Below are 24155 nucleotides of genomic sequence, written 5' to 3'. Positions count from 1 at the left end.
TTGCATTATTGTTTCTGCGAAGCAACACTAATTGGTTCTCCTTTTCACATTTTGGAATCAATAAGTTGACTTCAATTGCAAATAAAGGCGTAGGCACTTGTCCATAGTAAAATATTTTGAGTTCTTTGTCCTGAAAGTCCAGCAGATGAACGCTCCTGTGTTCTCTTGAAAAAATCTAGACCTTTACCCTACTCACTCATGTAACACTTGGCACTGTTTGCTCTCAGGATATTTATCAACAGAGTGAAAGAATTTTTTTAAGCTTGAAAGTTATTTTTGGGGATGCCAGGGTGTCTTACATCAGCAAAATGAAAGGCATAACACATTATGGAACCTCCTGGAAATATTGGTCTGGGTTTTTTATTACGTTTAATATAACTATGGCTGTTATGGATAAAATCATTTACTGATAGTCACAGGGCATATTGGCCAATCAGTGTCTTATACCATGGTGCATTTTTTAATATATGTGTATTTCAATGTATTTTAGAACAAAATATTTGATTGTAACTGGTTAACAGTTAAATACATGTAGCTAGTTAAATTATGCTGCACTTATCAATTTGTGCACTGTAATTCAAAAACAATATGTTATATTTTTCCAAGTAATCATGCAAGTTGCGGTGATGAACTGCATGTCTCTTTTTCCATGCAGCGCTTTTCTTTTATATGCAAATGTGGTATAATATGAATTATTTCAAACAATATAATTATTTAGGGATCAGTAATTTCCGGGAAAAGGCCGCTTATTTTGACATGCACACAATATAACATCTCTGTTTTAAATATTCAGTGTATCCTGCTTTATGCCAGCACCAGTCTATCATGTTTTCTTTAACTGTTTTTATCTGTACTTAAATGATACAAAGCAAAACAGTATCTTCTATCAGTGGTCTTCAAAACAATGCAGGGCTCATCACTTGTAGGTAACATAGGCATTGATATTTACACATCTTCGATTTCACTTGACATTGTAAACAAAAGAAAATGTGATTTCATTTTGAACTGCTGGAAATAAATAAGAAACAATTTTGCCAGTTAAAAATAATTTGCAGGGTAAAGCTTCACTTATGGGACATCCAAACCTCAGATTCTTATCAGAATTGCACTTTGCAGGTGTCACATTTCCTTCAGGAGAAATGCAGCAGCGTTTAGTTCAGTCACTGTACCAAGAAGCAAACATCGCTCCTCAGGAGGTGGAATACATTGAAGCTCATGGCACTGGAACCAAGGTGGGGATGTATTTGAATACAGTAAATTATTTGGCTAACAAATCTACATAGAATAGAAAGTTGAAATCAAATTAAAAGCTCATATGTTTATGAAAGCTTGCTTATGGGACATCAATGCCAATGCTGTGTGTTTCATTAATTTCTGCTTTTTGTGTATTCAAAGACAAGTAATTACAGTTTGTCACCTCTTTAACTTGCTGACATGCTTAATTATGGATATTACAGGAAAGCCATCATATGGTATGAAGGAAAGATTTATTTAAAAAAATCTAACTACAGTACATAGTATCCAACAGGACTGATTCAATGAAAATGTAATTCCTGTTTAATTTCTTTAAATTTTCATTAAACAAATATACAACATTATTCCATCTTGGAGTACAACCTTAAGCTTTGTTGTTTTAGGCATTTTTGGTATTGTCTTTATGTGCTCAAAAACATATTTTTTTATAATACCTTTCCTTTGTAGGTTGGTGATCCTCAAGAAGTAAATGGGATTGTTAATGTCTTCTGCCAGACAGAACGAAAACCTCTGTTGATTGGCTCCACTAAATCCAACATGGGTCATCCAGAGCCTGCCTCTGGTCTCGCAGCACTTTGCAAGGTAAGGGCCTCATCAGTCTTATCATTTTGGCAAAGAGACAGGTAAAAGTGGAGCATGCAAGTAGTTGCGCAGCAGGCATATGTGGAAACCAGATCCTGAAGTACTAGTCCATGCCATGTGGAATTTGTATGGTAGGAAGGAGCCAGAGGTAATGTGAGAGGTTGAAAAACAGTGGTTTCATATACTGAAAATGGCTTATATAGTGGAGTAGTGTTGGATCGGTGCTAAAATTTTGACTTTGGGATGGATACCAGCTTTATAGACTCAAATGGTACCAAAGGAATTAACATATAATCCCCTCATCTCACAGCAGCCTCTCTGCCTTGGCCCACTCCTTGTCAATACAAGAAGTGGTTCACTTATGGAGTTTTTTTCGAAGAGCTGGGGATGGGGTTGGCTGGGGCTGGGGTTGGGAGGGTTCCCCATTAAATCTCCTGCACACTGAAGAGGGTGGGGCCTCCAATAAATCTCTAGGAGGTCAAAGAGCAGTTAAAGAAATGGGGTTGGATATCGGAAGAATGAAATGAGCTATAAGTAATAGCTGAGTGTGAGGTCATTGAAAATTATCATTTACTTCCTGTACCAAAAATGCTGAAATGCTAGTATGTCACCAATATAAAAATTTTGTTTTCTGTACTTTTTCAGTACCAGTATGCCACACTACCCTACAGTTTGTTGAAAAACTTGAGTCTTTACAACAAACAAGTATACATTTCATTCACAAATATTTCATAAATATAAGAAGGCTTGTTAAAGACACAAATTATTAATTATTAGCCATTATTGACAAAGAAACAGTTTAAAGGACAATATTGAATATAGATTAAGAAATACTCATTCTTTATGATAGTATAAAATAATCACCATTGATATCAGAGATGTTACTGGTGAATATTTACTGGATGAACTGTGTAATGCAAAACTGAATGATCAAAATACTGATATTAAGTATTTGTTTACCAGGTACTGCTGTCAATGGAACATGGGGTTTGGGCTCCCAATATCCATTATAACACACCCAATCCTGACATTCCTGCACTAACCAATGGAAAAGTGAAGGTGGTGTCCGAGGCCGTACCGGTATTAGGAGGAATTGTGGGTATCAACTCCTTTGGCTTCGGGGGATCAAATGTCCATGTTATTTTGCGGCCACCTAGTGCCCAGCCAGTTTGCTCTCTAGAAAGTCCTGCTCCACCACGACTTGTTCTGTCTTGTGGTCGGACTGAGGAAGCTGTGAATACCCTAATTGAACAGAGTAGGAAACATGCTGGCGATGTCAGTTTTCTGAATCTTCTCAATGAGGTATCAGGCATACCAACTGCTGCTATGCCCTACAGAGGTTATGCCCTCACTGGCACTGAGTCTAATATAATGGAGATCCAGCAAACACAGCCTACACCTAGACCCCTCTGGTACATATGTTCAGGTAAGTCTTAGTTATTTTCTTACACTTGCATTTTAAGTATAGTTTGAGGAAACTTTTATACTATTATAAGACCCTAAAAATGTACATTCAGTTCTTACACAGTTGTTTTACAGGACGGCAAATGTAAATCTGAAATAAAGTTTTAGAATGATTGCAAATGATAGAACAGTTGTACTTAATCTGAATGTTTTAGGCAGATCTAAGATACCTATAAACTGAAATTATCCCATATAGTATAGAAGTTTATTCCCACCACTTAAAAAAAACAATGTGTATTGTCTGATGAGGTCTGCATCATTGTTCACGTACATGTTCAAGATGTCCTATGACAGCTAGTGAGGAATAGATTAAGGATGTGCATAACATGCAATCAAATAACATGTACTGAACAACATAATAATAATAAGAGAGAATAATAATGCAATAATTATTGTGAAATAATCTTTATATATAATACTGTACTGTGGCTGTTTGACCTGAAATTTGGTACACATATACTACGTGACATCTGCTATCCGCTTTCGGGGTGATGATTGACCTCCAAGGTTATTCCACTTTTTATTTTTATTTTATTTTACTGTAGAATCAACTCTCGGCAGCAGCCAGCAGGGTGGCCATGCTGCGCATGCGTACGGGCACTGTTCTTATTCCTACCACCTTCGCTGTCACTTCCCCTACCTCTTCATATCTTAAATCATTCTTGAGGCAGATGGTAGACTTAAGTGCCACCTTAAGTGAAAAATTAAAGAAAATGTACCAAGTAATTGTAACACAAACACTGACTTAATCTGTTTTAATGCGAAAAGATGCCGACGAAAGAAGAGAAGAAGCGGGCCGCTAGGGTGGAGAAAAGAAGAGCTGCTCAGGAAGCAGCAAGCGCATCAACCTCTAAGCAAACGAGTGATAAACATACAGAGAAAGAGGATGAAAACTAGGAATGCTCAAGCCAAGTGTATTCACTGCATGTTATCGTGCAGTTCGCCGTTACTGGTACAATATAATGCAATTCTTTCGCAAACTAACACTATTATATTTTATTTTTTTTGAATGGTGGGAATAAGCTTCGACAGTTCATTATCTTTAAACACATTAAAACTTGTCATTGAATACCAGAGTAATGGCAGAAATCTGCAAAAAAAGAACTTCAGAATAAGAAGAAGATAAGTCTTCTATCCTATTACTTGAAATGCATTTCTAGGTATGGGTACCCAGTGGTCAGGCATGGGACGAAGTCTAATGCACCTTGAAGAATTTCGAGATTCAATCTTTCGTTCAGACGAGGCCTTAAAGGATACAGGACTGAAAGTCTCCAAACTTCTCATGGAGTCGGATGATAACACATTTGAAGATACAGTTCATGCTTTTGTTGCCCTTGCTGCTATTCAAGTAAGTAACCGGGTTTTAGTTAGAATGTGAAGAAATATGATGAACAGGGAAAACTTAAGTAAATACATTTTAGAATGACAGTTAAAAACAAAAAACAGTGTTGAGGCCTACAGATTTTGTGTTTATGTATACTTTTTACCCTCTGTCTTACTATGCCGGATAACTTATGTATTTAAATTAATTAAATTGAGAAATTTTCATTGAGCGATGTTTCCTGTTCTATGTGGTGAAGAATGCAGGATATTTTTGTTTGTTTGTTTTTTGTTTACTCTGATCTAGCCTGATTGAACCAGTGATGGCCTGTTGAGACCAAACCCTTTTTTATTTCTTAAAAACAATAGTAGTAAATTAAATTCAAAAGACCCTAGACTATGATTTGAACTGTTCAGGAAATTGTTTTTCCAAATCAAGATTGCCCAGATTGACATGATGCAAAAGATGGGCCTGCAACCAAATGGAATTTTGGGGCATTCAGTCGGAGAGTTGGCGTGTGGCTATGCTGACGGTTCACTTAGTCACAGTGAAGCTATTCTCGCTGCTTACTGGAGAGGCCGAAGCATCAAGGAAGCCAAGCTACCAGCTGGTGGAATGGCAGCCGTTGGTGAGGAACACTTTTTAAAGCATGTTTAGCTGGTGTAGAGGCAGTGTATATTTTAATTTAGCTGTTGTAGGGTGTTTAGTTCTAGTTATTTATATATATATATATATATATATATATATATATATGAATTTATTTATACTAATTCTCAATCTACAGGCTTTGAATGAAATAATTCAGTAATGTATTTTTCTTTTAAACTGATGAAACAAACTGCTGAGTAAGGTGGCAGTTTTAAGTTAAGACAGCAAATATCCGCTTATCCATCCATTTTTGATGGATGCAACAGCATTAGGTATAACGTTTTACCCAGCCCTGGAACAGGGTGCCAGTGTAAACTGGTGAGAATACCAGTGTGTAGCCAGATAAGTGCTCCAGACCCAAGCTTGCAACCACTAGAGAAGGTTATCGCTTTAAATAGAAGTCAAAATATATGACACTATAAATGTTGCCATCCACAAGCTAGTTATGTATGTCATAGATTATATAGGGTGGTCCAGATCTAATTATGCAATTTTCATTACGCTATAACTTATTAAGTTTATTACATAGAGAATTCACAAAAATTTCTTTTTGTAGCCGATAGATGGCAGCATCTGCCCTGCATTCCAAAATGGCGGGGAGACGGTTGTCAGTCGAACAGTGGGTGTGATGTGTTCGCCTTTTCATAATTGCATAATTAGATCTGGACCACCCTGTATTTAAGATGGACTTGTTTTTTTATTTATCACCATTAAACTCCATACAATGTTTAGCATGCTACATTGTTGACAAAGTTTACAGTATATTATACTCTCTGCAAGAGAATTTTCAGTTGTTGGTAACATGAATAAACTGTTCAAATATTGTTTCACAGGGTTAACCTGGGAGGAATGTAAAGCTCAGTGCCCTCAAGGGGTGGTACCTGCTTGTCATAACTCTGAAGATACAGTCACTATCTCTGGTCCAAGGGTAAGAGTATTTAGGGTTATGAACGTAAAGTAAATTTGCTGCCCCTAAGTATAAATTATTGCTAACGGCAAGTTGATGTTTTAAGATTCAATTAAATATAAAAGATATTTGTAAACCCCTGCGATGGACTAGAACCCTGTCCAGGAATTTTTACCTGCCTTTCACCCAGTGCTGCAAGGATAGGCTTATGACACCACAATCTTGAATTGAGTTAATTGGGTTTAAAAATGTTATGTTAACCTCTTACTTTATTGTGCTCAGGATTCTGTGAGGGAGTTTGTGGCCAAACTGAAGGAGGATGGAGTCTTTGCCAAAGAAGTGCGCAGTGCTGGTGTAGCCTTCCATTCATACTACATGGCTTCCATTGCGCCATCTTTGTTGGCTGCTCTCAAAAAGGTAATAGATATTTTATATAAGCAGTTATAAAAAAAAGTCAAAAGTTAATTAGGAAAAAAAAAAAACAGGCTTGGTCATTAATGCAACATAGATTTACCCAGAAGATGTTAATTAGTGACTCTAAACTGTCCTCATGTTAGTGAGCATGCATCAGGATACAATGGTGCCCTCTGTAGGCTTAGTTCCTGCCTTGCACCCAATGCTGCAGGTATGGTGTCAACCTTCTACAACTATAAACTGGACAAGGAATGAACAGAAAGTAGATGTGATATTCCTTGTTAGTGTTTGCAAAATATAAGATTTATAATAATACATTTTATTTATATTGCACCTTTCTCATGCTCAAGGCATTTTATCTTATTCATCTGTTGTGGTCATTTAGTAACAGTGACTCTGTAGTGATAAAAGGTGACATTTTTAGAAAATGAGCAATATAAGAATGAACGAAGTGTTTAATGTACCATTGTACTTATCACAGATCTGTTCGAATGATTATGTGTACTGGCACAAAGAGTAGTACCTGAAATGAGGAAAAGATTGCAGATTCTCTTTCTGTAATAACTCATAGCACAGGTTGAGAGGCATACATTTTGTACCAGAATAGCACTGCTGCATTTTGATACTCAGTTAGATATTTGAAAGTATGGTATGTCCAAACCTCCCTACTTTTTAAACTCTTGATTATTTAATTCCTCAGACAAGGATACTTCTTTTTTTTTTATAAGTATTTATCTAACTCCATCTTCATCCTTTAAAAAAAACTGTATACTGGAATACAAAGAAAGAGATACAGTAGAAGAGCTTAGAAAAAACGTTAATTTAATTTCACCAGTGAGATGTGGAAAGAATTCAAAAGATCCTTAATGATTCTCTCCCGAAGCAGAACAACATTTGCTTGAATAGTTCTTTGAACATTTTTGTGTTTATACCTTCTTAGTTAATGAACGAAAACTGAAGATTTGGAAAGACAAGAGCAGTTTTGCATTAGTAATTATCTTTACACATCTTTGTTTCTAACCATTGCAATGTTCAGGTGATTAAGAGCCCAAAACTTCGCTCCCCAAGATGGATTAGTACTTCTATTGCCCAGTCAGAGTGGGACTCTCCACTTGCCGCATACTCCTCCGCAGAATACCATGTCAACAACCTTGTTAGCCCGGTGTTGTTCCAGGAGGGACTTCGACTGATCCCTGAAAATGCAATTGTGGTCGAGATTGCACCTCATGCTTTGTTGCAGGTATGTATAATTAGGTATATAAAAAATGTACTTAATTATTCAATAGCTTACACTAACAGTTCTATTGATAAAGTCCTTTTATGGTTATGTATGAACCAAAATTAGGAGTGAGCAATTTGTTAGTATGACTGCAAGAAAGCTGAGTTAATCTTGATTAACATGAAAAGCAATATTTTAAACATGTTCATATATTTTGTTTTGAGGCAGTATAAAAATTAAGTTCAATTTTTTTTAGTTTTGTCACATTCTCAATAAAAAAGCAAATGTAAAAGCCATTAATTGCATATTACCATATGGTGCAACAGCTATAGAAGCCTACCACAGTTATCTATAGCTGAAATTCAGAGGCACTCGTAAGCAGTGTCCCCATCTCACCTCTCCTTCTGTCTTCTACTGCAGCTACATTTGCTTGCTTCTTTCAGCCAGTGACACATTACCAAGATTGCCTTCCTGACATTAAAGTTTAATAAACAACCAGACGTTTTCTCAGGTTACTCTGTATCAATGGCTTTAAGTAAAGCAGTCTAATTTTGGCATCCCTATCTGCCTGTGTTTACATTCCCTAAGTATTATTTAGCCCTATACACAAATTAAATCATTTTAAAATGTGTAATATTAACAATATAAAACAATCATTTTACACTGTTGATATTTACTACAGTATTTGTTTTTATTACTCTTTGGTCTACTTCACATCAGTCTAGTTACCTATATGGAAATTATATTCTGTTGGTTTAGAACCCCCTGTGGAAAGTAAAAGCTTGTTAAAACTGATGTGAGCAGAATACTTTTGTTTAAATATAATACATTACCATCTGCTTTGATTTTTGTTGAGTACTCATGGAAACACTTATTTCAACTGCAGGCCATTCTAAAACGCAGTCTTAAACCTACATGCACCATCTTACCACTAATGAAGAGAGATCATGCTAGTAACTTGGAATTCTTTTTGACAAATATTGGAAAGCTCTACTTAAATGGGTGAGCATAAAACACTTTTTCTTTGGTTTGAATAATGTTTGAGTCATGTTTAAATGGTTTATGTGATTCCTCACATAATGTATCAGAAAAGTATCAGTTTTTGCCACTTTAACTCATTTTTAACAATGCAATTTGTTGTTAAAATACATTTATTGTACATTTAGTTCCTAGGTAACATTTTCAATGGTCATAATACTTATAATATGGAAGTTTAGCTAGTCAGGAGTGTATGTAGGCAAGTCAGCATGCCATTTTGTTTCTTTAATCCACAGTGTTCACTTTAGGATTCAAGTCAATCATTTAGAAAAATTGTGGCACTTTTTGAAAGACATATTGTTTCTTCCAGGATTAACGTTGATTGCAACAAGCTTTACCCATCAGTAAGTTATCCAGTGCCTGTTGGAACTCCACTAATTTCACCCCATATTTTGTGGGATCACAGCCAGACCTGGGACGTTCCTAGCGCTGAGCATTTTCCAGCTGGTTCTGGGGGATCAACTTCTGCAACAGTTTATAATATTGGTAAGAGTATTAAAGAGCAAAACTGTTATGGACAAGCTATTAAATGGCAGATCTGAGAGGCGTATGTTTTAATTTTAGACTAGGAGATTAAGGGCCTTCTACGAGGACAAACTGGAAAAGGAGCAGAGGTCAAGATACAAATGACACAAATGTAAATGTAGGCAAGTGTTACAAAACGAAACAAATTAAAAAAATCATCATCCAAAAACCAAGGACAGGTTCATGACGCAAAATTAGTAATCCTTTCCCTTCTTTAATAATAAGTTTGCTTTCTTTTTGTTTGTTGGTTTGTTGTTTTTTTTTTTTTTCCTTTTTATGGTAGGGCACCAAGCAATACACACAATAACAGTATGTTTACCTCCAGTAAAGTTGTAATGACAATGTCATTGTTCATGAGACAAAATGATTTTGAAAGAACAGCATGCTGATGGAAACAGAACAACAAAAAATAACTAGAACAGAAAATTACACAATCCAGACAATACAAAGCGATAAATAATGTGTCGTAATGTCCTTACACCCACTGGTGACATAAACCCTGTTATTGAAGCAATAGCAGTATCTTTAAATTCAGAAATGAACTCCATGGTATATTTACTTTTTGTATATGGTAGCATGTATTATAGTTGTTTTACAGATGTATCTTCTTTATAATATAAGTTTAGGTACTCTATAGTGGGTTAAATTATGGTCTACAGGACGGTAGTGAGACCAGCTTTGTTATATAGGTTGGAGACGGTGGCACTGACCAGAAAACAGGAGACAGAGCTGGAGGTGTCAGAGTTAAAGATGCTAAGATTTGCATTGGGTGTGACGAGGATGGACACGATTAGAAATGAGGACATAAGAGGGTCTGCTCAAGTTGGATGGTTTAGAGACAAAGTCAGAGAGGCGAGATTGCGTTGGTTTGGACCTGTGCAGAGGAGAGATGCTGGGTATATTGGGAGAAGGATGCTAAGGGTAGAGCTCCCTGGCAAGATGAAGAGGAAGGCCTAAGAGAAGGTTTATGGATGTGGTGAGAGAGGACATGCAGGTGATGGGTATGACAGAGCATGATGTAGAGGGCAGAAAGATATGGAAGAAGATGATCCGCTGTGGCAGCCCATAACAGGAGCAGCCGAAAGAAGAATAATAATAGTGGATTAAATTATAAGTAATTATAATAATAACTACAACTACATGCAGTTGCACTTGTATTGTGATACTCTACCCATCCCAGAGCACCTAGCAATTTTATCGTGAAGTAGCACAAAGAAAGTATAATTGTACAAAGAGGGAACATACAAGTAAACTGTGTAAATCCACAACATACTACCTCTTCAGGCATTCCTAACCAGATACTGAATAGCTGTCTATGAAATGGAGTGCTGTGTACATGGCTCCAGTACCAAAAACTCTCTGGCTCTATTACTCTTTTACCTTTTTTGATGCTACTTCTCATCCTCTCACTAGTTAAGTCTTCACTTCCAGCTCTGGAATAAAATCGGCACTTTAAATACACTATGTAGGTCCTTCCTGCCTAAGTTCTAGAATAACTTTAGGGGGCAGATAAGGCAGAACTTCTGCTACATAGACACCACGGTACACATTCTTTTCAGTGATTCATGACGTCATTGTGCCATTCTGTTTTTTATTAAAGGGGTTGGTCTCCAGATAAGCCTCTCAGGTGCTTAATCACTAGTTGGAGTGTCTCAGTTTATGTCCTTAAAGGCAGGGGCCACATTCTGTCCCCTTTTACTTAATGTGGGACAATAAAAAAAACCTGCGGTGGGTTGGCACCCTGCCCAGGATTGGTTCCTGCCTTGTGCCCTGTGTTGGCTGGGATTGGCTCCAGCAGACCCCCGTGACCCTGTATTCGGATTCAGCGGGTTAGACAATGGATGGATGAATAAAAAAAACTAAACCAATAGTTGCTTAATTGCTATACTGTATGTCAGCTTAGAAGAACATAATTCTAATTCACAGTTGCTTTCAGTAAAGCAAGCTGAGGTAATAAAACTTCCACAGCATACATTTAATAAAAATATTAACATCACTTACTAGTTCATCATTGATTGAGCTGCCAGGCCTCAAATTTTCCAGTTAGTTGCCATGGTTTCTTGAGCTTACCTTCACTAATAAGTTAACACCATAGAGTATAGATAAATACATTCCTAATAAAACCCACAAATATGAATAAAGTACAATATCTGTTACTAAAAGTAATTTTTAACTGAAAATATTAATGTAACAATATAGAGTAAATCGTATCTAAAGGTTTTCCAGAACAATGTTTCAAATTACCACTTTTTAAAAAAATCTTTAAAAAATTGCTGTCAGATTTCACTGTTTCCTAATCCTCCCAGACTTTCATTTTCAAACTTAACCAAGCATATTTGCTAGGATTTTTCTTTGATGCTGTTTGTTTCACCTACTGGCATGTAATATTTTTCTATTTCCATTTATTCATTTGCTGGGATCATTTTTGATGATTTTATTTACTGCTTGTCTTGCATGAGAAGGATATCCATAATGCAGCTATAGATGGAGGTGCAAATTAGAGAAGTATTAAAGACAAATTTGTAGTATAGATGTTTTTAACAATGGAGCCTTAGTCACAGATCAGATCAAGTACATGACTGTACAGTACATCAATTAGCAGCCTATAATCCTTAGATAAAGTACACTGGCAACAGATGATACAGTAAAATGGAAAAAGTTTAAACTTTTTTCTGCTTGGTGGTGTGGTGACTAAGCAAATGTAAAGTGTTTTCTTTGGGTATGGTTGATGGTAAGTGCTCTCTATGTATGAAAGCATGGCATTAATAATGAATTGGGCCTTCTTCATCCACCCACTGCAGAGCCTTACAATCTGCTACTGTGTACATTCTGAATCAGACTGAAATAATACACGACCATTGCTGATTGTTTGCTTATTCTTCCATGTACTTTTTTCTTTCTAATGGCAGATATGAATCCTGAGTCTCCGGATTATTATATGGTGGGACACTGCATTGATGGGCGTGTCCTGTATCCAGCAACTGGATACCTGGTCCTTGCGTGGAGAACGCTAATGAGGTCCATTGGAGCAGTGCTAGAGAACACCTCTGTCACTTTTGAAGAAGTGACTATTCACAGAGCTACAATTCTTCCAAAGACAGGTGAGGATCAGAGCATGCTCTTTTGAGAGGTTATTGCTATTATCTGGTAAAGTTTAGACTAATCATGTTAGACATTTGTATTTAACAGGCTCTGTACAGCTGGAGGTGCGTCTTATGCCAGCCTCTAATAAATTTGAAGTGTCAGAGAATGGGAGCCTTGCAGTTAGCGGTATGTAAACATATTTTTTATTTCTCTACATAAGTCAACAACATAACGTAATTATCCATTATTGGAATTAATTTGATTTTTATCACATTTGAGTATAACAATCCACTGTGAATTATAATGATTTCAAATACAGTTTGACTAAAAAAGCATGCAAAGTAAACACAAAACATGGTGTTGAAACACAGAGATAAAAAAGTGCAGTATTTACAAAGCTGTACAGTTACATTCAGAAAGAGGATAGCCCTGCTAGCAAATGACAGCTGTTTCAGTTGAAAAGAACACATCTAAAAGTAAGTTCATCATTTGTAACAGTACATCCACACCAAGGCATAGCAAGTTTCACTATAGACACTGGGTAGAGTAAAAAATGGGTGGGGGAATAGTAATAGTTAATCAAAACAAATAGCACAACTAATTCACAAGAAATGTGTGTGACAAAGCAGTATGTATTATGTCAGTAGTATATAGGTGCTGGTCAGAAAATTAGTCATGACAAAGTTGATTTTATTTCAGTAATTCAATTCAGAAAGTGAAACTTGTATATTAGATTCATTCATTACACACAGAGTGATGTATTTCAAATGTTTATTTCTTTTAATTTTAATGATTATAACTGACAACAAATAAAAGACCCAAATTCAGTATCTCGGAAAATTAGAATATTGTGAAAAGGTTCAGTATTGAAGACACCTGGTGCCACACTCTAATCAGCTAATTAACTCCAAACACTTGCAAAAGCCTTTAAATGGTCTCTCAGTCAAGTTCTGTAGGCTACACAATCATGGGGAAGACTGCTGACTTGACAGTTGACCAAAAGATGACCATTGACACCTTGCTCAAGGAGGGCAAGACACAAAAGGTCATTGCTAAAGAGGTTGGCTGTTCCCAGAGCTCTGTGTCCAAGCACATTAATAGAGAGGTGAAGGGAAGGACAAGATGTGGTAGAAAAAAGTGTACAAGCAATAGGGATAACCGCACCCTGGAGAGGATTGTGAAACAAAACTGTGGGGGAGATTCACAAAGAGTGGACTGCAGCTGGAGTCAGTGCTTCAAGAACCACCATGCACAGACGTATGCAAGACATGGGTTTCAGCTGTTGCATTCCTTGTGTCAGCCACTCTTGAACAAGAGACGGCGTCAGAAGCGTCTCGCCTGGGCTAAAGACAAAAAGGACTGGACTGCTGCTGAGTTATGTTCTCTGATGAAAGTAAATTTTGCATTTCTTTTGGAAATCAAGGTCCCAGAGTCTGGAGGAAGAGAGGAGAGGCACAGAATCCACGTTGCTTGAGGTCCAGTGTAAAGTTTCCACAGTCAGTGATAGGGCTGGGCGATATATCAAAAAATTATCGTTACCGAAATTTATGACTCTCATCGACGTCATTTTGCCCATGTCGGTAAATTCGGTATTTAAAAAAAAAAGAAAAGGCATGTGCAGGTTGGCGATGTTCATGTCCCTTTAAGACGCTGTGCTACGTTACAGACTTGACGGGGTGGAGTCACATGACTCTACTACCTGTAACAAGACGAGACACGGGTGAACAAATGGAGGACGATTTAAATGTTGAAGCAGCAGCGACGAAGGTAGAGCTGGTGGAGGAGGAAGAGGAGACGCTTGTTAACAAAAAAAATGCATCATCAATCGTTTGGCAACATTTTGGATTCAACAAGGATGATATTGATCAAAAAATTGTTAAATGTAAACTCTGCAAAAAGACTGTTGCGTCAAGTCAAGGTAACACAACCAACCTCTTCCACCACCTGCAGCACAACCATGTGATTCAATTCGAAGACATAAAAAAAGCTCAAAGCGAGAAGCGATTAGGAGGACCAGCAAAAACGTCTTCCTCCACCAGGCAGCGGTCAATAACCGAAGCATTTGCTAGTACTCAACTATATGAGCGAACTTCAAAAGATGGCAAGAAATCACAAATGCTATAGGCTACCACATAGCAAAAGACATGGCTCCTATTGCTACAGTGGAACGCAACGGGTTCAGACACTTCATGAAAATAATTGACAAGAGATACGAACTCCCATCACAAAAATATTTTTCAAAAACTATCATTCCCAGCATGTACAGCACAGAGAGGAAAAAGGTTGCTGCTGAATTGAGATACGTTAAGCACGCGTTGCAGCCACATCCGATCTCTGGTCCAGCCTCACAATGGAGCCGTATATTAGTCTCACAGTTCATTACATCGACAACAAATGGGAGCTGCGTACCAGAGTGCTCGAGACGGCCTATTTTCCATCTGATCACACGGGGGAGATGGTTGGACAGGGGTTGAGAGCGATGCTGTCTGCATGGGACATCAGTGAAGAGGACCTTGTTGCTATAACAACTGACAACGGCCCAAATATTGTGAAAGCTGTCAAGCTCAATAAATGGACACGGGTGCAATGTTTTGGGCACAGGCTGCACCTGGCAGTCGGTAAGTGTGTACATCTTAATATATTTGGGTGATGACATCTGGTGTGTTTTAAAGTGACTTTAATTCTGTGTGTCATATTCAAAATTGAAAGTATTAATGTTTGAATAATGTTTATATAGGCATAAAAATACTTAAGACTGCTGAGCAGCAGTGTATCCAGAAAGTTTTTACAGAAGACTTATTGTGAGCCAGTGTTGATCATGTTGTGCTGTGAAATGTAGCAAAATACATGATTTTTAAAATGTTTTATTACTGTGCCAACCCTTTTTAATTTTGTAAATATGGTCTGAGAGGTCTTATTTAATTCTTACTTTATTTTGCTTGCTTTATTTGAGAATTAGACCATGAATTGGGGTGATGTTGGGTGTGAAGATTTGGATAGATATGCTACCTCAAGGCCTTAGCAGAGATAGGCCTTTGTCCATGATGGCATTACATTTGCACAATCATTGTTTACTTTGTGAATAGCCAATGTGAAACATATTTATTATTAAACTATTTTGTTTACAAGGGATACACATTTTTTAGAGAGCATGGTTACATATTGTATCCTACACTTTTTATTTTGTTCAGTTAATAAATCTTAACCACTAAAAGTACTTACTACTATTGTCTTCATTTATTTTCAGTGACATTTTACAGTCCTTTAAAGTGGTAATAATATAATTGCAATGAATAGGTCTAGGGGGAATAATATTATCAAAATAACTGGAGGAACTATGCTGCCTGCCACAGCCCCATCAAATGAAAAAAAAAAAAAAAGTTTGTTTTTTTGGCACTTGGGGTGGTTATCGTCCATTTATCGTTATCGAGGTTAACTGCTCAATTTATCGTGATATTGATTTTAGGCCATATCGCCCATGTTTAGTCAGTGATGTTTTGGGGTGCCATGTCATCTGCTGGTGTTGGTCCATTGTGTTTTCTGAGGTCCAAAGTCAATGCAGCCGTCTACCAGGAAGTTTTAGAGCACTTCATGCTTCCTGCTGCTGACGAACTTTATGGAGATGCAGATTTCATTTTCCAACAGGACCTGGCACCTGCACACAGTGCCTAAGCTACCAGTACCTGGTTTAAGGACCATGGTATCCCTGTCCTTGATTGACCAGCAAACTCGCCTGACCTTAACCCCATAGAAAATCTATGGGGTATTGTGAAGAGGAAGATGCAATACGCCAGACCCAACAATTCAGAAGAGCTGAAGGCCACTATTGGAGCAACATGGGCTCTCCTAACACCTGAGCAGTGCCACAGACTCATCGACTCCATGCCACGCTGCATTGCTGCAGTAATCCAGGCCAAAGGAGCCCCAACTAAATATTGAGTGCTGTACATGCTCATACTTTTCATGTTCATATCTTTCAGTTCGCCAACATTTCTAAAAATCCTTTTTTTGCATTGGTCTTAATTGATATTCTAATTTTCCGAGATACTGAATTTGGGACTTTCATTAGTTGTCTGTTATAATCATCAAAATTAAAAGAAATAAACATTTGAGATACATCAGTCTGTGTGTAATGAATGAATCTAATATACAAGTTTCACTTTTTGAATGGAATTACTGAAATAAATCAACTTTGTCATGATATTCTAATTTTATGACCAGCACCTGTATATGTGCAAAAGTAACAAGTCCTCACTTGCTCCTGATTTAAAGTACTGATGTAGTGAATATTTATTAATATTATGTGTTTTACTAAATTTTTGTATTTTATTTCTGTTTAATTTTACCAGTCATTAGTATTTTACCATGGCGCCATAATGTGTCCTAACACTGTCATCGTGCATTACATCGTCTTACTCCAGTTATAGAAGATGCCAGTGTGCTTAATGCTTGTATTGAAGACACAATACAGAAAAAACAATGTAGCACTTTCAACTATTCACAAATATGAAGTTTATTTTTTGTTTGTTTTGTTAGGTAAAATTTGTATTCTTGAAGAGGCTGCACTAGAGGATTTCCATAAGCAAATTAATAACTCTACAGAAAGCCCAAATTGTGATGGAAAATTGAAGCTCACAGCCAGTGACATTTATAAAGAACTACGCCTCCGAGGATACGACTATGGCAAGACTTTCCAAGGCATCCTGGAATCTAACAATGCAGGTAAACTTATTGTTTAGGTATTAAACTAGATGTCAAATAGTTACAGAAAAAGGGTTAATAAAGCAGACCATTAAGAGGGAAACTAATCTTTTTTTTTTTTAGAGCAGAGTGTTGTTGGCTCTGAGGCTAGGGATCTGTGCCGATAATCAGATGGTTGCCGGTTCAAATCCTGTAAAAGCCAGAAGTGACTCTACTCCGTTGGGCCCTTGAGCAAGGCCCTTAACCTGCAATTGCTTCTTCCTGCGTATGATGTTACTCTGCATCCAGCCCTGCAAGCAGGTCATCCGACTTATAGGGAAGAACTTAGGGGTTGGTGGCACCCCAGCCACCGTAAAAAAACTTGACACTGTTCCAGTGTGATGCTGAGGTGTCACCCACTGCAGTTGGGTCCCAGTCCAGGCAGTTTGTTGTGTGGTGGTTGTGGCAACGTGCTATCAGTGCCTGTTCCCAATCTCCTAATCTTTTTTAACTTTGACTTTTATTCAATTTTAACTGTAATGCCTTTTTTCTCGCAGTCAGTAACTGCATTATATAATAGTAAATCTTTTTTTTTTTTACATGCAAGAATGAATACTACTTGTATACAGCCATCCATCCATATGTAGATTTTCTAACCTGTTTATACATTTAAGAATAATGGGAGTCCACAATGGCCAGGGTGATCTCCTGCACTCAGTCATCCTCATACATACAGAGTCATTTTAAAGTAGCAAATTAACCTACCTTTGGTATGTGAAGCGATAAATGGAAGAATGTAAAGTCTCCATAGAGTTGGCATTCAGGACTAAGATTTATACCCTGAACTCTCAAGGTCTATGGTAGAAGTGCTAATCACCATGTCACTGTTTCAGTTAGTAATTCCCACTTTAATCTCATCATTTAATTGACTGGCATATTTCTGCTCTTATTCTGTATACAGAAATGTATAGTAAATGTGCGTTTTTTGCCATACATTTTAATACTTATGTATCTTTTTGCCATTTTATTATGTTTTTTTCCTGTGAAATGTGTTCCTTTCATTATACTGAAGTGGAACCACTATCTCAGTGTTGTATCCAACTGAGTGTTCACTAGTACTCAACATATTTAATAACCAGAGCATTTTTTTTTAATTTAGAGCAAAGCAAGGTAAAGAAAATTAATTCATGACAAACAAATTAATAAAAGCTTCCTAATTTTTTATACATAATAGTAAGCCTAGTGTGTCATTTTAAAAATTTACATTAATGGTTGAAAAAAATAGCAAATGAGGTCATTAATAATTATGGCACAAATCCAATTAAAAGAAGAAGTTGATTGGAATTAAAAATTACTGCCACAAGACAGCAACACACACACAACCTGAACTTGAGACTCACTGTTCTAGCAAAAGACATCTGAATTTGAAAATAATATGCCTTTGTTACAGATGTGATAATACACCATCCTTTTTTTAAACACACTGCAGTGAGTAGTTTTGGATGTCAGATAATAAACCACTCCTGGCTGCACGGCTAGTCCATCTTATTCTGGAAAAATTTAATATCAGCACTAGTCATTTAGCTGGAATTATCTTCAGAATAACCACAATACCAGTGATAACAATTGCTGTACTTACAATGGTTATTTTTGCATGATACAACAGTTACCCTACCCTATGCAAAAATTAGACTTTACTGAGGTGTTCAAAGAATTGTGAATTTTAATTAACTTGATTTCTGAAACTTTTCTGCTGTTAACCCCAGATTTCTGAAGTCTCGTGACTTGTATTTTTTTTAAAGATTTTCCTCTTTTATGTCTATTATATGGCATAGTCAGTTTATATTATATTATTTACAAGTCAACTAGAATACAGTGGTGGATTAAAGTTAACATTACATACCTGTAGGTAGTCCATTTACAATCCATTTACTCTTTATAAACTATCCTCAGCAAAATGCATCAATTGACATCAATGCCAGAGTTTAGCCATTGTATAATCTATGCCACTTTTTATTAAATGCTGTACAAATCAATCAAGAAAAATACTGTGAAATGAAGAGAATACAAAAGTGCCTTACAGTACTGGAGCGCATGTGGACAGGCTGCAATTCTGCTGACAGTATATTTTAATCTCTTCCACTACCTCAACCAGGAGATCATGGAAAACTAAAGTGGAATGGGAACTGGGTGACCTTCTTAGATACAATGTTGCAGATGATGGTGTTGGGACTTTCTGGACGCAGTCTTCGTCTTCCCACAAGAATTCGATCAGTCTACATTGACCCAAGGTTGCATGAGGAGAGAGTGAAGCAATACTCTGGAGAACAGAAAGGTATAGTTTATCACACTTTAAAGGCTGAAAACTAGCTTAAAGAAAAGTGTGTGGCCTTGGAAAAACAAACAAAAGACATACTCACTTTGAGAGAGAAAGCTGGTAGGGCACAGTGCATTGCTGGTAACTTACTATTTAAATAATATAATGCTTTATCAATTTTGGGGTGATTTTTCTTACACTTGCACAATGCCTACCAATCAGTATGCAGTTGTTTTATTTTTAAGAGTATTTGACTGCAGTATATGCACATTATTTTGTTGTAATTAATCATGAAGTTATTTATTTTGTTTACAAATTACAGAAATAACAGAACACCAACAAATAACAGCAATAATCTGACTTACTGTATGTGTGCATCTGTTTTTTTTTAAGTTGTCGAATGTGTTTAATCCTTAGTTAAAACAAATAATTATCTAAAGTCAGCAAAATTTGCTTTATTGTGTTAAATTCTGATATCATCACTTAAACTCCACAATATGGTGAATATAGGGTAAAAAAAACAAAGTAGGTCACATCTTTTCCCTTTTGTATTCGCAGCTGCTGATGTTATAGTTAATCACTGTCTTGACCATATAATTGCTGGTGGAGTTCAAATTTGTGGTCTTCATGCTACAGTGGCACCTCGTCGTCAACAGCAGCAGTCACCACCCACACTAGAAGAATTCCGCTTTGTGCCACATTTTGAGGATAAATATTTGAGCGATAATGAGAACCTTCATTCCATTTTAGAGCATTGCAAAGGTCTGTGTTAAATGTTAAAAAGTTTCATTTTATTATTTTTTTTTACTATTTACGATTTGAAATTCCTGTTCTGTAGACTGTGTACTGTATTGATGTTTTATGTGTCTGTGTATCTGGTATAACACTCCCCATGTTGGACTTGGCACCCTGTTTACAGTATAACTCTGTACTGCATTCAATGTTATCAGGGCAGACTTAAGCTTTGCAGTATCCTCACCTGAAAAGTTTTATTTAAGAGTAAACAGTTGTTTTAAGTTCATTGCAAATAAGTCACAGTAACGTAGTTAGGTGTGCTTAATTTTGCTGTTGCAAAAGCAAAATACAGTAATTCAGTGTATGCTAAGTAGTTTATGTCTTTAAATGAATACTTTGTTTATTTAGAAAACATCACATCTAGTATTATCACAAAGTACATATTCAATTAAACATGTAAAGGAAACGTGGCAATAGTATAAATAAGATTATAAAAAGTTACAGAGCAGGATACATTGTGAAAGTATTGAGATACTTTGCCTGTGTGGAATATTGAAGCCCTCTTGTTTTTAATACTCTGGTTTTCTTCTCGTATGATCACGTGTGTTACTTTAATTCATAACTTTAGAGTGGCCTTCTTTGAGTTATTGTGGGAGTGTTTACGGACTGTACCTAGTGAAGAACTGGTGCTCTTTCCAGGGCGAATTCCTGCCTTGAGATGGCACCTAGTGCTGCCAGGACAGATACCAGCTTCTTGTGACCCTGATGACCACTATGATCAATACTAATAATAATAAATTAAATTGTCACTATCATAAGAACTCCTCAATTAAACACAGAAGTGAAACATTTTCAAGCACAAGGAGAAAAACTAAAGAGCTAAACTAAACTGACTGATACAGTTAAACATAAAAGGCCAAGTATGTACATGGGTCTGTAGAATATACGGTAGTCAATAGATTATTAATGATTCTCCTGGAAAGAACTTCTATAAGCAGCATGTTGAAAAAGCAGTGTACACTACTGAGCAGCTTGTATTTATTTATGTAGATTGAAGTATGATTAAGCCTCCTATATTATTACAGTACTATATGACTTTAAAACATGGTATATTGGCACAGAAATTTAAAGGGCGTAAAATATGAAAAGTCAACTGCTTAGCAAAAAGCCTCATATGGACTGTTTCTGTGATTGATCATAAGAAGTGCATTGGTAGTAAAAAGAATTTTATGAGAACAACCATATATGACTGTATAGAAATTATTGTTTAAATTGTCTAGATGTATTTAGTGGGTAACCTTTACCATCCCTTCCATTCAGGTCTCATCTTAAACTTACAGAGAAGATTAGCACAGCAGGAGGTGAAATTCTTCATTCCAGGACTGGACAGGGAGGTAAAACAGCAGTCCTCTGCTGTCCCTGAGAAAGGTCTAGTCCACCTTTTATCTGTGTTGTGTGGACTGGAGCTCAATGGAAACCTGTGGTCAGAGTTAAAGCAAACAGTGCAACATGAGAAAAACTGCCTGGATGAAGACCTTCTGCTGAATGGGCTACTTAACTCCTCTGCCCTCAGGGCGTGCTTGGACATGGCCCTGGAGAACAGCCCTCCAGGCAGAATGAAAGTGCTTGAGGTGAATCTTAACTTAATTAGTGTTTAATTTAAAATGTCATTTCTCATAGTTGGCACATTATAACAGACCACTTTGCAAACCATAAAGTGGATTAGTTGATAAAATATTTCTTCCTCTTTCAGGTTCTGTCAGGAGAAGGTCACATGTTCACTCATGTGGCACCTGTGCTAAACCTTCAGCCAATGTTACAGCTTGACTATACTGCTACAGATGTGACTACTGACCTACTGTCTGATCACCAGGAAACATTACAAAACCTAGGAATTGATATTGGCCAGTGGGATCCTCTGAGTGGTCCTGCAGGTGGAAATATTGGCAATGTGGACATGGTTGTTTGCAACACCTTCATGGTATCTGTGTCCAACCCTTCTGATTTTGTCTCTAATTTGAAAAGTGCTGTCAAAGAAGGAGGATTTATTTTGTTACATACTCTGTTGAGAGGGGACATTTTGGGAGAAACCATTGCCTTCCTCACCATGCAGAGACAAGCACAAGGACTTCTTTCACAGGTAATACCATAGCCCAGTCTCAACTTTTTACAATGTAATGTAAACATCTTTGGTAGGTGTATTGGCATCCCAGTCACCATAAATCTCCAGGTCCTCCACAAACTTTCACTAACATGGGGCATATTTAAGTATAGCTCCACAGATACCCAATTTTATAGCTGTTATATGGATGCTCAGGAGCCTCATCTCTTGACATTTATAATATAGCCTCTTATAATGATTTTCCCAAATCAGATGTAAAGTACTGAAGAAGTATACAGCATAACATTCTCAAACCAGCTTAATCCAATTCCGGGTCACGGTGAGCCAGAGCCTAAACAGGTTTCAGTGGTCAGAAAACAGGAAGTAGCTCTGCATAGCCTGTCATCCCATTGCAAGGCCCACTCACATAAATGGTTTGGAACTGCCACTTAATCTACTAAGCACATCTTTGTGTAAGGAAATACCATGCAGACACATGGAGAACATGCAAGCTCTTGGAGCCTCCTCAAGAATTATTCCCATCCATTGTGTAATACGTTGTCCACCAAATAGCTTTGCAGGTTAAAGCATCCTCTCTGCCCTGGTATCATTGCTATTATCGACTTTGGTATCATGTCATATATAAAACAAATGTAGCTTCAGTGTATGTGTCTGCTCTTTAGTCCTGTGCACTACATCTTCATTTGCATATTTAAGTGTGAATTATATTTTAAACATAACACAAATACATTGTCATTAAACCTAATTATACAGTTCGCCCTAGCTGAATGTGTCAATGGCTCACTCATACATCAATCTTTTAAACACCACCAATCGTGTCTTCTACTCACCACTTGTTCTTGCTCACTCTTTCCCTGTATTGCTAATTTCTTTGGCCAGACTTCTTCTTTATTGTTTGTTCCTTTGCACCAATTCACCTACTGACTGTAAACTTTGGTGTTTGCAAAGAGCAGGATTTTAAATTAGTTTAAATTACTCCCAGAGTCATCCACAGAAACAACTGTTTTTAGTTAAGCTTACATAATGCACATTAATGCACATAAATCTATATAGATAGATAGATAGATATACATTTGCATAGGTAGGTTAATAGTATTTAAATATGATTAGAATTGCAAAGCTCTTTTTTCATTGATTTAAACAACACAATGTCTGTAATTATCAGGCGTATTCAGCTATAACTTTTTAATCAAGTCTATTGATGACACCTCATGAGAACAGTTCCTGTCAATAAAGGTGTATAGAACTTATTCAAAGAATTATTTATAAGTATAGTGATTACATTTTGTTTAAAGTGCATTTAAGGATCACATAGCAGGTTTCATTTTAAAATGTTGGTTTAGATTTTCACAATCGGTTATCAAGTTAAACCCAAATTAAACCTAAGTGTGTAAGGACTGATATATATAGTTCAAACCAGTGCTACTTCATTTTGAAGCATGTTTTCCAGTTCATAATCATGTCTAGTTTACTGGTAAATAAGTCTTTGATACTACCACTATTAGGAATTTCAGGTGGCAGTTCAGATCTTTATCTCGGAATTTATTTACCAATACTATCCCAGGTTTACTTGTACTTTTGAACATTTTCAGTCCATGCCCCATAAACACTGTAATGTATTTTTCCTCTACCTTCACTGTAGTTTTTGGAAATTGGATTTAGAAATGTATGGAGGAGAAACACCAAATGCATTTGTTCCATTCACATACCAAATAAACTAGACAAAGGTTAACTTAATTCCTCTGCTAACAGAACAGAAACTTTGAAAAGGCACTCAGATAAACAGTTCACAATTATATGGACAAGAGTTAGATGGGAAATACAATTAGGAAGAAATCATTCTTC

At 36.7% G+C, this 24155-nt stretch overlaps 1 protein-coding gene across 1 annotated transcript in view; it reads left to right on the top strand.

Moving 5' to 3' along the window:
- fasn (fatty acid synthase) overlaps positions 1 to 24155 on the top strand; it is a 70028-nt gene that overhangs the window by 23757 nt on the left and 22116 nt on the right. The window contains exons 7-23 of the mRNA XM_039740493.1: positions 1117 to 1232; positions 1702 to 1836; positions 2800 to 3262; positions 4461 to 4648; positions 5060 to 5249; positions 6103 to 6197; positions 6459 to 6593; positions 7627 to 7830; positions 8696 to 8811; positions 9158 to 9333; positions 12282 to 12473; positions 12562 to 12642; positions 16993 to 17178; positions 19292 to 19471; positions 20012 to 20215; positions 21509 to 21819; positions 21942 to 22328. Coding sequence (XP_039596427.1) covers positions 1117 to 1232; positions 1702 to 1836; positions 2800 to 3262; positions 4461 to 4648; positions 5060 to 5249; positions 6103 to 6197; positions 6459 to 6593; positions 7627 to 7830; positions 8696 to 8811; positions 9158 to 9333; positions 12282 to 12473; positions 12562 to 12642; positions 16993 to 17178; positions 19292 to 19471; positions 20012 to 20215; positions 21509 to 21819; positions 21942 to 22328 — 3359 coding nt within the window. The remainder of the gene's footprint in view (positions 1 to 1116; positions 1233 to 1701; positions 1837 to 2799; positions 3263 to 4460; positions 4649 to 5059; positions 5250 to 6102; positions 6198 to 6458; positions 6594 to 7626; positions 7831 to 8695; positions 8812 to 9157; positions 9334 to 12281; positions 12474 to 12561; positions 12643 to 16992; positions 17179 to 19291; positions 19472 to 20011; positions 20216 to 21508; positions 21820 to 21941; positions 22329 to 24155) is intronic.

This window comes from Polypterus senegalus, chromosome 17, assembly GCF_016835505.1.
Source record: "Polypterus senegalus isolate Bchr_013 chromosome 17, ASM1683550v1, whole genome shotgun sequence".
Lineage (NCBI taxonomy): Eukaryota > Metazoa > Chordata > Cladistia > Polypteriformes > Polypteridae > Polypterus > Polypterus senegalus.
Note: the sequence above shows the minus strand (reverse complement) of the source record. Positions and strands in the feature narration are given on the sequence as shown.